The following is a 14,247-nucleotide window of genomic DNA, read 5'->3' on the forward strand; positions in this document are numbered from 1 at the left end:
CAAAATCTCTCTCTCTCCTCTGCATTCCTCTCTTCTCCAGGTGCATACACGCTTATTATGACCCACTTCTCGCATCCATATAATAAAAAAAAATGATCTTATTGAAAAAAATAAATATGGCCACATTTTGGTGCAGTCCACTTCATACCATTTTTTCTAAATGACACAATGCCATATTATATATATATATATATATATATATATATGTCGTGCCGAATATGTAAAACTGGTCAATTAGCAAGAAATCATTTAAAATTAAGTCCTTTCTAAAATTTTCTCTCATACGTTTAACCCTTTGAGGGTCGACAGGCCCTCTCCGAGACTCGTTCTCAGGGTCGGCCAAATTTAAAAAAAAAAAAATTATTTTTTCTTATGAAAAGATAGAGAATCTTTTCCCGATCATAATGACACCAAAATTATGAAATTTGATGGAAAACTTACGGAATTATGCTCTCGCGAAGTTAGCGGTCTCGGCGATGTTTACGCATCAGTGATTTTGCCCAATTTGAGCCCCATTTTTGGCCAATTCCATTGCACTAGTCGACAAAAAACATGAATATTTCGCTAGAACTCTATTTTTTCTATCGAATGAGTGCAAGAAACCACCCATTTACCAATTTTAACTATCCAATACAGTGGTCAGAATTTAGCAATTTTGCCAATTTCACACAAATTTCAAAAGATGCCAATTTCCGAATAGGGTCCAGAATAAACAAGAAAGACATTCCTGGCACTAAAATGACATTCCCTTTGTTCATTAGTCACGTCTCAAGGCCCCTCTTACATTCTTTTGCTTTCCACTTTGAATTTTTATTCTCACAAAAAATAGAAGATTTACTGTTATGCAGACTACTGCATTAGTGTAAAAAATGGTATAAATAATATTGGCGCACTTGCAAAAGAATATTAGACTCACCAGTTGACGTGTATTGGACGCTTTTCATTCTCCCACCGAGGCAGGGTGACCCAAAAAGAAAGAAAATCCCCCAAAAAAATACTTTCACCATCATTCAACACTTTCACCTCACTCACACATAATCACTGTTTTTGCAGAGGTGCTCAGAACATAACAGTTTAGAAACATATACGTATAAAGATACACAACATATCCCTCCAAACTGCTAATATCCCGAACCCCTCCTTTAGAGTGCAGGCATTGTACTTCCCATTTCCAGGACTCAAGTCCAGCTATGTAAAAATAACCGGTTTCCCTGAATCCCTTCACTAAATATTACCCATATATATATATATATACAGGAAGGCCCCGCTTTACGCCGTTTCACTTTACGGCGTTCCACTAATACGGTCATTTCAAATTATGACCAAAACTCGCTATACGGCTCCCCCCACCTGACTTTCTAATACGGTCACCACGCCCCACCTTGTTTGTTTACATTCTTCGTGAGCTCAGTAAGCACTAAGTCTCTCCATTTTGTCTGGAAACTCCAAAATTTCAAATGTTTTTAAAAGTTATTTCATATTTTATATATACTCTGATAATTATACTTATGTATACCTGTACTTAAATAAACTTACATACTGTGCTGGCATGCAGGTACACATTAAAATCAGTAAGAGTGTCTTTTGTCTCCAGACGTCATATTAGTAATGATAATAATAATCATCGAGTCTCATTTAAATGTCGTATATTACGTTAAATACACATTTTCATTAATCCATCTATGATATTTTTTCAAAATTATATAATAAACACGATACATAACATAAAAAGATGATAAATACACCCCACAATAGAATAAATAAACATAAATATGAGATGTGGTAGCCAGATAACTTGTACAAGTGACGCCATATTAGAAATGCAAATAATAATAATAATAATAATCACCGAGTCTCATTAAATGTTATATATTACGTTAATATACACATTTTCATTAATCCATCCATGATATTTTTTTCAAAATTATATAATAAACACGATACATAACATAAAAAGATGATAAATACACCCTACAATAGAATAAATAAACATAAATATGAGATGTGGTAGCCAGATAACTTGTACAAGTGATGCCAAGAATAACATTTTCTCTAATCTAACATAAGAGAAAATGTGTTACTGGGGGTAACTGTAGAAAATTATTCCTTTCGTATGTATGTAAGTAAGTTTATTCAGGTATACACAAATACAGTTACATAGATTATCATACATAACATATGTGTAGAGAACCTAGGATAACCCAAAAAAGTCAGAGTGACTTATTTCCATTGCCTTCACTCAGAGCATCATTTCTTCTCAAAATGATGTTACATGAGAATGGGAGTGTTCTTCTTTATTTATTCTACCGTATCAATGTAGAGACAACCTGTACACAATGTAACTTGTACACTAACCAGACATGTACACTTCGTTTACAAAACTTACCTTCGCCTGGTTTGTTTACATAACTCTGCGCCTGTCCTCTCTCATGCACTCATTCTTTCTCTCTCTCATTTATTCGTTTTATCTCATTTACTTACTCCTGACCCTACATTAAGACTACAAATATTTGAAGTTAAGTAATGAGTGAACTGTATATACATTTTATCGCTCTGGGATGCTTAAATGTAATAGAATATTATGTGTAGGTGGGTTGGCCTGGTATGGTAGCCTGGCTGACTACCATAGATACCACACTTGATTTTTTACAATAAATACTACTCATCTCACCCTATATTTTAAGGTAAGTAATGAGTGAACTGTATATACATTTTATCGCTCTGGGATGCTTAAATATCATAGAATTGTATGTGTGGGTGCGGTGGCCTGGTATGGTAGCCTGGCTGACTACCATACATACCACACTTGATTTCTTACAATAAATACTACTTGTCTCACCCTAGATTAAGACTATAAATATTTTAAGGTAAGTAATGAGTGCACTATGTGTGTGTATTGTACTTTTGTATTGTTTTTTGATGCCTGGTTCTATTGATAACTTAATATATGTTAGTGTAAACTTGTTATCTAGTGTTTGTATGCATTTGTAAGTGGAAAAAAAGGGTGTTCCACTTTACGGCGGTTTCCGCTTTACGGCGGTAGCCTGGAACCTAACCAGCCGTATATATATATATATATTATATATATATATATATATATATATATATATTATATATATATATATATATATATATATATATATATATATATATTTTTTTTTTTTTTTTTTATTATCACACCGGCCGATTCCCACCAAGGCAGGGTGGCCCGAAAAAGAAAAACTTTCACCATCATTCACTCCATCACTGTCTTGCCAGAAGGGTGCTTTACACTACAGTTTTTAAACTGCAACATTAACACCCCTCCTTCAGAGTGCAGGCACTGTACTTCCCATCTCCAGGACTCAAGTCCGGCCTGCCGGTTTCCCTGAATCCCTTCATAAATGTTACTTTGCTCACACTCCAACAGCACGTCAAGTATTAAAAACCATTTGTCTCCATTCACTCCTATCAAACACGCTCACGCATGCCTGCTGGAAGTCCAAGCCCCTCGCACACAAAACCTCCTTTACCCCCTCCCTCCAACCCTTCCTAGGCCGACCCCTACCCCGCCTTCCTTCCACTACAGACTGATACACTCTTGAAGTCATTCTGTTTCGCTCCATTCTCTCTACATGTCCGAACCACCTCAACAACCCTTCCTCAGCCCTCTGGACAACAGTTTTGGTAATCCCGCACCTCCTCCTAACTTCCAAACTACGAATTCTCTGCATTATATTCACACCACACATTGCCCTCAGACATGACATCTCCACTGCCTCCAGCCTTCTCCTCGCTGCAACATTCATCACCCACGCTTCACACCCATATAAGAGCGTTGGTAAAACTATACTCTCATACATTCCCCTCTTTGCCTCCAAGGACAAAGTTCTTTGTCTCCACAGACTCCTAAGTGCACCACTCACTCTTTTTCCCTCATCAATTCTATGATTCACCTCATCTTTCATAGACCCATCCGCTGACACGTCCACTCCCAAATATCTGAATACGTTCACCTCCTCCATACTCTCTCCCTCCAATCTGATATTCAATCTTTCATCACCTAATCTTTTTGTTATCCTCATAACCTTACTCTTTCCTGTATTCACCTTTAATTTTCTTCTTTTGCACACCCTACCAAATTCATCCACCAATCTCTGCAACTTCTCTCCAGAATCTCCCAAGAGCACAGTGTCATCAGCAAAGAGCAGCTGTGACAACTCCCACTTTCTGTGTGATTCTTTATCTTTTAACTCCACGCCTCTTGCCAAGACCCTCGCATTTACTTCTCTTACAACCCCATCCATAAATATATTAAACAACCACGGTGACATCACACATCCTTGTCTAAGGCCTACTTTTACTGGGAAAAAATTTCCCTCTTTCCTACATACTCTAACTTGAGCCTCACTATCCTCGTAAAAACTCTTCACTGCTTTCAGTAACCTACCTCCTACACCATACACTTGCAACATCTGCCACATTGCCCCCCTATCCACCCTGTCATACGCCTTTTCCAAATCCATAAATGCCACAAAGACCTCTTTAGCCTTATCTAAATACTGTTCACTTATATGTTTCACTGTAAACACCTGGTCCACACACCCCCTACCTTTCCTAAAGCCTCCTTGTTCATCTGCTATCCTATTCTCCGTCTTACTCTTAATTCTTTCAATTATAACTCTACCATACACTTTACCAGGTACACTCAACAGACTTATCCCCCTATAATTTTTGCACTCTCTTTTATCCCCTTTGCCTTTATACAAAGGAACTATGCATGCTCTCTGCCAATCCCTAGGTACCTTACCCTCTTCCATACATTTATTAAATAATTGCACCAACCACTCCAAAACTATATCCCCACCTGCTTTTAACATTTCTATCTTTATCCCATCAATCCCGGCTGCCTTACCCCCTTTCATTTTACCTACTGCCTCACGAACTTCCCCCACACTCACAACTGGCTCTTCCTCACTCCTACAAGATGTTATTCCTCCTTGCCCTATACACGAAATCACAGCTTCCCTATCTTCATCAACATTTAACAATTCCTCAAAATATTCCTTCCATCTTCCCAATACCTCTAACTCTCCATTTAATAACTCTCCTCTCCTATTTTTAACTGACAAATCCATTTGTTCTCTAGGCTTTCTTAACTTGTTAATCTCACTCCAAAACTTTTTCTTATTTTCAACAAAATTTGTTGATAACATCTCACCCACTCTCTCATTTGCTCTCTTTTTACATTGCTTCACCACTCTCTTAACTTCTCTCTTTTTCTCCATATACTCTTCCCTCCTTGCATCACTTCTACTTTGTAAAAACTTCTCATATGCTAACTTTTTCTCCCTTACTACTCTCTTTACATCATCATTCCACCAATCACTCCTCTTCCCTCCTGCACCCACTTTCCTGTAACCACAAACTTCTGCTGAACACTCTAACACTACATTTTTAAACCTACCCCATACCTCTTCGACCCCATTGCCTATGCTCTCATTAGCCCATCTATCCTCCAATAGCTGTTTATATCTTACCCTAACTGCCTCCTCTTTTAGTTTATAAACCTTTACCTCTCTCTTCCCTGATGCTTCTATTCTCCTTGTATCCCATCTACCTTTTACTCTCAGTGTAGCTACAACTAGAAAGTGATCTGATATATCTGTGGCCCCTCTATAAACATGTACATCCTGAAGTCTACTCAACAGTCTTTTATCTACCAATACATAATCCAACAAACTACTGTCATTTCGCCCTACATCATATCGTGTATACTTATTTATCCTCTTTTTCTTAAAATATGTATTACCTATAACCAAACCCCTTTCTATACAAAGTTCATATATATATATATATATATATATATATATATATATATATATATATATATATATATAATTTTTTTTTTTTTTTTTTTCAACAAGTCGGCCGTCTCCCACCGAGGCAGGGTGACCCAAAAAAGAAAGAAAATCCCCAAAAAGAAAATACTTTCATCATCATTCAACACTTTCACCACACTCACACATTATCACTGCTTTTGCAGAGGTGCTCAGAATACAACAGTTTAGAAGCATATACTTATAAAGATACACAACATACCCCTCCAAACTGCCAATATCCCAAACCCCTCCTTTAAAGTGCAGGCATTGTACTTCCCATTTCCAGGACTCAAGTCCGACTATATGAAAATAACCGGTTTCCCTGAATCCCTTCACTAAATATTACCCTGCTCACACTCCAACAGATCGTCAGGTCCCAAGTATCATTCGTCTCCATTCACTCCTATCTAACACGCTCATGCACGCTTGCTGGAAGTCCAAGCCCCTCGCCCACAAAACCTCCTTTACCCCCTCTTTCCAACTCTTTCGAGGACGACCCCTACCCCTCTTTCCTTCCCCTATATATTTATATGCTTTCCATGTCATTCTACTTTGATCCATTCTCTCTAAATGACCAAACCACCTCAACAACCCCTCTTCTGCCCTCTGGCTAATGCTTTTATTAACTCCACACCTTCTCCTAATTTCCACACTCCGAATTTTCTGCATAATATTTACACCACACATTGCCCTTAGACAGGACATCTCCACTGCCTCCAACCGTCTCCTCGCTGCTGCATTTACCACCCAAGCTTCACATCCATATAAGAGTGTTGGTACTACTATACTTTCATACATTCCCTTCTTTGCCTCCATAGATAACGTTTTTTGACTCCACATATACCTCAACGCACCACTCACCTTTTTTCCCTCATCAATTCTATGATTAACCTCATCCTTCATAAATCCATCTGCCGACACGTCAACTCCCAAGTATCTGAAAACATTCACTTCTTCCATACTCCTCCTCCCCAATTTGATATCCAATTTTTTTTTATCTAAATCATTTGATACCCTCATCACCTTACTCTTTTCTATGTTCACTTTCAACTTTCTAACTTTACACACATTCTCAAACTCATCCACTAACCTTTGCAATTTTTCTTTAGAATCTCACATAAGCACAGTATCATCAGCAAAAAGTAACTGTGTCAATTCCCATTTTGAATTTGATTCCCCATAATTTAATCCCACCCCTCTCCCGAACACCCTAGCATTTACTTCTTTTACAACCCCATCTATAAATATATTAAACAACCATGGTGACATTACACATCCCTGTCTAAGACCTACTTTTACCGGGAAGTATTCTCCCTCTCTTCTACACACCCTAACCTGAGCCTCACTATCCTCATAAAAGCTCTTTACAGCATTTAGTAACTTACAACCTATTCCATAAACTTGCAACATCTGCCACATTGCTCCTCTATCCACTCTATCATATGCCTTTTCTAAATCCATAAATGCAATAAAAACTTCCCTACCTTTGTCTAAATACTGTTCACATATATGCTTCAATGTAAACACTTGATCTACACATCCCCTACCCACTCTGAAGCCTCCTTGCTCATCCGCAATTCTACATTCTGTCTTACCTCTATTTTTTTCAATTATAACTCTACTGTATACTTTTCCTGGTATACTCAGTAAACTTATTCCTCTATAATTTTTACAATCTCTTTTGTCCCCTTTCCCTTTATATAAAGGGACTATACATGCTCTCCACCAATCCCTAGGTACCTTCCCCTCTTTCATACATTTATTAAACAAAAGTACCAACCACTCCAACACTATATCCCCCCCTGCTTTTAACATTTCTGTCATGATCCCATCAGTTCCAGCTGCTTTACCCCCTTTCATTCTACGCAATGCCTCACGTACCTCCACCACACTTACATTCTGCTCTTCTTCACTCCTAAAAGATGGTACAGGAGGGCCCCACTTATACGGCGGGTTAGGTTCCAGGTTACCGCCGTAAAGCGGAAACCGCCGTAAAGTGAAACACCCTTTTTTTCCACTTACAAATGCATACAAACACTAGATAACAAGTTTACACTAACATATATTATGTTAGCAATAGAACCAGGCATCAAAAAAACAATAAAAAAGTACAATACACACATAGTGCACTCATTACTTACCTTAAAATATTTATAGTCTTAATCTAGGGTGAGACAAGTAGTATTTATTGTAAGAAATCAAGTGTGGTATGTATGGTAGTCAGCCAGGCTACCATACCAGGCCAACCCACCCACACATACTATTCTATGATATTTAAGCATCCCAGAGCGATAAAATGTATATACAGTTCACTCATTACTTACCTTAAAATATAGGGTGAGATGAGTAGTATTTACTGTAAAAAATCAAGTGTGGTATGTATGGTAGTCAGCCAGGCTACCATACCAGAGAGAAAGAATGAGTGCATGAGAGAGGACAGGCACAGAGTTATGTAAACAAACCAGGCGAAGGTAAGTTTTGTAAACAGTGTACACGTCTGGTTTGTGTACAAGTTACATTGTGTACAGGTTGTCTCTACATTGATATGGTAGAATAAATAAAGAAGAACACTCCCATTCTCATGTAACATCATTTTGAGAAGAAATGATGCTCTGAGTGAAGGTAATGGAAGTAAGTCACTCTGACTTTTTTGGGTTATCCTAGGTTCTCTACACATATGTTATGTATTTATGTTATGTATCGTGTTTATTATATAATTTTGAAAAAAATATCACGGATGGATTAATGAAAATGTGTATATTAACGTAATATACAACATTTAATGATACACCGAGCTCAGACAGCATAAACAAACAAACTGAACAGGTTGTGGACGATCACTCGGTCAGGCGAAATAGACGGTATTAATACGTCTCCAGTTTTAGTTCATTCATGTACATTTGTAAGAGTTTGTGAAACTTTTACCTTATGATATTTTTATTATTATTATAATAATTAAATCACGAAACAAATACTCTTACACTGTGTACAAGTTAGTACAGAATTATAGCTATAAAGTGAAGGCATACGAAAGGAATATTTTTTCTAGTTATCCCTAGTAACAGGTGACGGGCTAGAGAAAACGTAATTCTTCCGACACTTCTACAAACCGTTTGGTAAACATCTCATATATATTTGTATAAATTTTTATACTGTGGGTGCATGTATCATGTTTGTGTGTTACATAATGTGTTTCTTATATAATTTTGAAAAAAATATCATAGATAGATTAAGGGAAATGTCTATATTAACATAATATGCGACATTAATGCGCCCAAGAGATTATTATTATTATTATTATTATTATTATTATTATTATTATTATTATTATTATTATTATTGCATCAAGAGTAGAGAGACTTAGTGATTTTAATGTGTACCTACATGCCAGCACAGTGTGTAAGTTTATTTAGGTACAGGTGTACACAAGTTTAATTATCAAGTACAATACATATAAAATATACAATAACTTTAAAACACTTGAAATATTGGAAAGTTTCCGGACATAATAAGGAGATGTGCTCAGGGAGAATGTAAACAAACTCGGTGGGCAGCTGTGACCGTATTAGAAAGACAGGTGGGGGGAGCCGTATAGCGAGTTTTGGTCATAATTTGAAATGTCCGTATTAGCGGAACTCCGTAAAGCGAACCGCCGTAAAGCGGGGCCCTGCTGTACTTGGGAGTTGACGTGTCGGCGGATGGATTTATGAAGGATGAGGTTAATCATAGAATTGATGAGGGAAAAAAGGTGAGTGGTGCGTTGAGGTATATGTGGAGTCAAAAAACGTTATCTATGGAGGCAAAGAAGGGAATGTATGAAAGTATAGTAGTACCAACACTCTTATATGGATGTGAAGCTTGGGTGGTAAATGCAGCAGCGAGGAGACGGTTGGAGGCAGTGGAGATGTCCTGTCTAAGGGCAATGTGTGGTGTAAATATTATGCAGAAAATTCGGAGTGTGGAAATTAGGAGAAGGTGTGGAGTTAATAAAAGCATTAGTCAGAGGGCAGAAGAGGGGTTGTTGAGGTGGTTTGGTCATTTAGAGAGAATGGATCAAAGTAGAATGACATGGAAAGCATATAAATCTATAGGGGAAGGAAAGAGGGGTAGGGGTCGTCCTCGAAAGGGTTGGAAAGAGGGGGTAAAGGAGGTTTTGTGGGCAAGGGGCTTGGATTTCCAGCAAGCGTGCATGAGCGTGTTAGATAGGAGTGAATGGAGACGAATGATACTTGGGACCTGACGATCTGTTGGAGTGTGAGCAGGGTAATATTTAGTGAAGGGATTCAGGGAAACCGGTTATTTTCTTATAGTCGGACTTGAGTCCTGGAAATGGGAAGTACAATGCCTGCACTTTAAAGGAGGGGTTTGGGATATTAGCAGTTTGGAGGGATATGTTGTGTATCTTTATACATATATGCTTCTAAACTGTTGTATTCTGAACAGCTCTGCAAAAGCAGTGATAATGTGTGAGTGTGGTGAAAGTGTTGAATGATGATGAAAGTATTTTCTTTTTGGGGATTTTCTTTCTTTTTTGGGTCACCCTGCCTCGGTGGGAGACGACCAACTTGTTGAAAAAAAAAAAAAAAAATATATATATATATATATATATAATATATATATATATATATATATATATATATATATATATATATATATATATATATATATATATATATATATATATATATATATATATATATATATATAATTTATTTATTTATTTATTTATTTTGTTTTTTTCAAATATTGTTAGTTTTGTGTCAATTGTTAGAAAATACATTATACTGCATCTTTGCTGAGGCTAATATACAGTCCAAACAGCTGCTCTGGTCTTGTGAATCATGAAGTTTCATGCCTGTAGATTTTATATATACAGTGGAACCTCTACTTAAGAGTGCATCCATGTGAGAGTTTTTCCAGATATGAGCAGTCGCTCGGTCAGTTTTTTGCTTCCAGACGCGAGCGAAATTTCCAGATGCGAGTGGGCCTCTTGATGAGGGGCTCTTGCTCTTGATCTAGGGAATTGGATCTCAGTTGTTTGTTGGACTATCTTATTGAAACTTGAGCAATGTATGATGGAAAGATGCTTCTTAGCATCACCAAAAATGAAAGAAATCAGACCATGAATAACGGAGTTCACTTCTTAGCCATTAGCCTCCCATTAGCGGTATATTTTCGTATGGCTTTTATGGTTGTATTCTCGTTTTTTTGGTCTCATTTGATAGAATGGAAGATATACTACAAAATAGATATGATTTTGATTGGTTTCACGATGAAAAGTACCTTGAAATTGAGCTCAAAGTAGCAGAAATGTTGGATTCTTTGGTGATTGGCACTGCCCCTTAACCTTCACATATTGGAAAGCTCTTCAGCATGCTAGCAAAAGTGGGAGCAGACATCATGAGGTAGCAGTGGCAGACAACATGGAGCAGCAGTGGCAAAGTGTAGCATTAAGAGTGTAGCATTTTTAGTCACTCTTTGTGACTTTTTTGGAATATCCTAGGTTCTCAACACATGTAGTCAGGAGCAGGAATAGCTGCTGTGGTGGCCCTATAAACCCCAACAACAACAATGGCCACTGTCACCACCACTAGCCACATACGTAATGGCTATGTATTTTATTCATTCTAGTGTATGTATTATGTTTCTTTGTTATTAATATTGTTTATTATGTCATTTTACATGAATTGTGAAAGATAAATAACCCGTAGAGTTGATATTAGGGAAATTATTGAAATATTTCCTCGTGCCTGGAATTCCACTGGAACGAATTATAATTCCATTTCAGTTAATTTAAATGAGGAAAATTGACTCTGCAAACAAGCAAATTCAGATGCGAGCAAGATCATGTAACGGATTAAACTCGTAAGTAGAGGTTCTACTGTAATAAAATATTTATGTCAAAAGTAAGTTATTCTCCTTCTAGTATCATCTTTTCAGTTATTTTTGAATATGTCATTATTTTTGCAGAACAGTACTGACCAATCATGGTTTTTACAATTTACCAATTTCTGTTTGTAATACGCTTTACCATTTTTTATTATTTTTTCCCAAAAATTTTCTTAAAAAAAATCAACATTTTTTTTTAATATATGGTAGGACCCCTGTATCCACAGGGAATAAGTTCCAAGGACTACTTGCTGTGAATACCGAAACTGCAGATAGTAGCGAACTCTGTATATAAATCTTCTACGTACCTATTGTAAAGTTTAATTGATAAATTACACACAATAAGTGGAGAATTATCACTTTTTCATTGACAAGAAGCACTTCACGGCTTCTCTTAGGCTTTGAACAACTTCCACCATCTTTACTTTTGCACTTTGAGCATTATTAAGCAAAATTAAGGGTTATTTTTGGGCCATGGTAAACTGTGGATAACTTAACCCTTAAACTGTCCAAACATAGATCTACGTTTTTTCAACATTTGAAAGTATGTAAAAAAATGTAGGTCTTCTTTTTGTTTTTTTACATTTGAAAACGTGTAAAAAAACTTTGATCTGTTTTTTTTTTTTTTTTTTTTTTTTTTTTTTTTTTTTTTTTTTTTTTTTTTTTTTTTTTGTTATACACCTACCATCCGACTTACGACCTGCTCGACTTAGGACCACTCGACTTACGACCACTCGACTTACGACCACTCGACTTACGACCATGTTTTTTATGCCAAATTTCTGGGAAATAAACAACTATTTGTGTTGTACACAGTGTTTATCCTAAACCTTACAGTATAAAATACAGTACTAACAACATAAAAAGTAAAGTAAAACATGAAATACCAAAATAAAACAATAAAATAAAGTCATTACGAAAATGTTTTGTTGATATTCATTAGTAAAGTTCGACTTACGACCATTTCGACTTACGACTGGTTTCTCGGAACCGAACTCGGTCGTAAGTCAGATGGTAGGTGTATTTGAAAATATGTAAAAAAATATAGATTTACTTTTGGAGCACTACACATGTGAACATAGATCTGTTTGGACAGTTTAAGGGTTAAACCGCAAATACCAGACCTGCAAATACGGGGATCCAACTGTACAAGATATTGACATTTTGGTCATATCCATTTGGTTGATTGTTTTTTAGCCTTTTAGTTTTCACGTAAAGTCAACCATAACATTTACATCTTACCAATATTGCAAATATGATATTAGAGTGATGCCATATTAAAAACAGAATTATTTTTTCTCTCTTTATTTTAGGCAGACTTCATGAAACTTCCAGTACAGATATTTTTAGAGCTTCATAACTTACAGTAAAAGTTTCATTGAAATCAGAGTATTTTTGAACAAATAGGTCAAAAAGTTGCTCTCTTCAAGAGGGTTGCTTTTTCTATCATTCACCTTATCAGGCAGTATTATTTTTTTTATTGTGCATACGCACCACACAGACCCATTCTATCATATCTAGGCTAAAATTTACAACTCACAGTATATTTGGGGGTGCTGTGCTTAAAACATAGATGTATGTGAGTGACAATGGCATCAATAATGTAGGAAACAGTTAAAGGGTTAATGCTTACTTGTTGATGTCTCTCATTCAGGAGACAGCATGTCCTCTGATTCAATAATGTTCTAATTTGAGCAGTATGATGTTGTGGTCAACTGTATCGAAGGATTTTTTTATGGTCGATAAAAGAACAGATTGAGTCAAGCATTTTTATTATTGCATCATTGGTGCTTTGACTTGACCTGAAACTAAACTGACATGGGTTAAGGAAGTTGTGTTTAGCTATGACTTCGTATCTTTGTTTATATATTTTTTTTAAGCAGTGGAGTAGTAAATATTTTGCTAACTTTTTTTTCCTTCAGTACTTTAATTAAAATCCCTTATTTTACAGACTGTGTTCATATGATCTGCAATGGCTCAGATGCTCAGGAAGACTTGAAGGTTGCTGTCCAGCGGCTTTTTGGTGAAGATGAAGACAAACCTCATGTTCTCCTGCATTTATATTTCAACTTGGTGAGGTGGATACTTAGCAGTTTATTGTAACACAATTGGACAAATTCTGGGAGAGGGCCTCTGAGTTTAAAATACTAAGTGTTTTAGGTTCTCCTGGCAAGTGTATTGTAAACTCTCCATAATAATGCCAAGTCTAAGGCTATAATGGAATAAATATCTTGCATACTGTTTCTGTTTGTGGAGCCTGAAGAATTTGCACAGTATCTTGGTGGGGAGCAGTGGCATCAGAGATGGAGAAGAGCATGACCATACATTCATCACCAGCATAGTCATGCATGTACACAGGTCATGTTTTTTCTGTCACCATAATGTAGTAGTAATAGCAATAGATATGTGACTTCTTTAAGTATTCATTCAGTGATATGAATCACAAAAGAAAAAAAATTGGAAACAAGGAATGATTTCAAACTTAACAAGACTGACA

The 14,247-nt window shown here is 36.4% G+C and overlaps 1 protein-coding gene across 3 annotated transcripts in view; it reads left to right on the forward strand.

Moving 5' to 3' along the window:
- Positions 1 to 14,247, forward strand: part of Rep (Rab escort protein) — a 93,687-nt gene that overhangs the window by 68,993 nt on the left and 10,447 nt on the right. For all 3 annotated transcript variants that reach the window (XM_053791117.2, XM_070097690.1, XM_053791118.2), the window contains one exon: positions 13,702 to 13,823. In XM_053791117.2, coding sequence (XP_053647092.1) covers positions 13,702 to 13,823 — 122 coding nt within the window. The remainder of the gene's footprint in view (positions 1 to 13,701; positions 13,824 to 14,247) is intronic.

The sequence above is a fragment of the Cherax quadricarinatus genome, chromosome 59 (assembly GCF_038502225.1).
Source record: "Cherax quadricarinatus isolate ZL_2023a chromosome 59, ASM3850222v1, whole genome shotgun sequence".
Classification (NCBI taxonomy): domain Eukaryota; kingdom Metazoa; phylum Arthropoda; class Malacostraca; order Decapoda; family Parastacidae; genus Cherax; species Cherax quadricarinatus.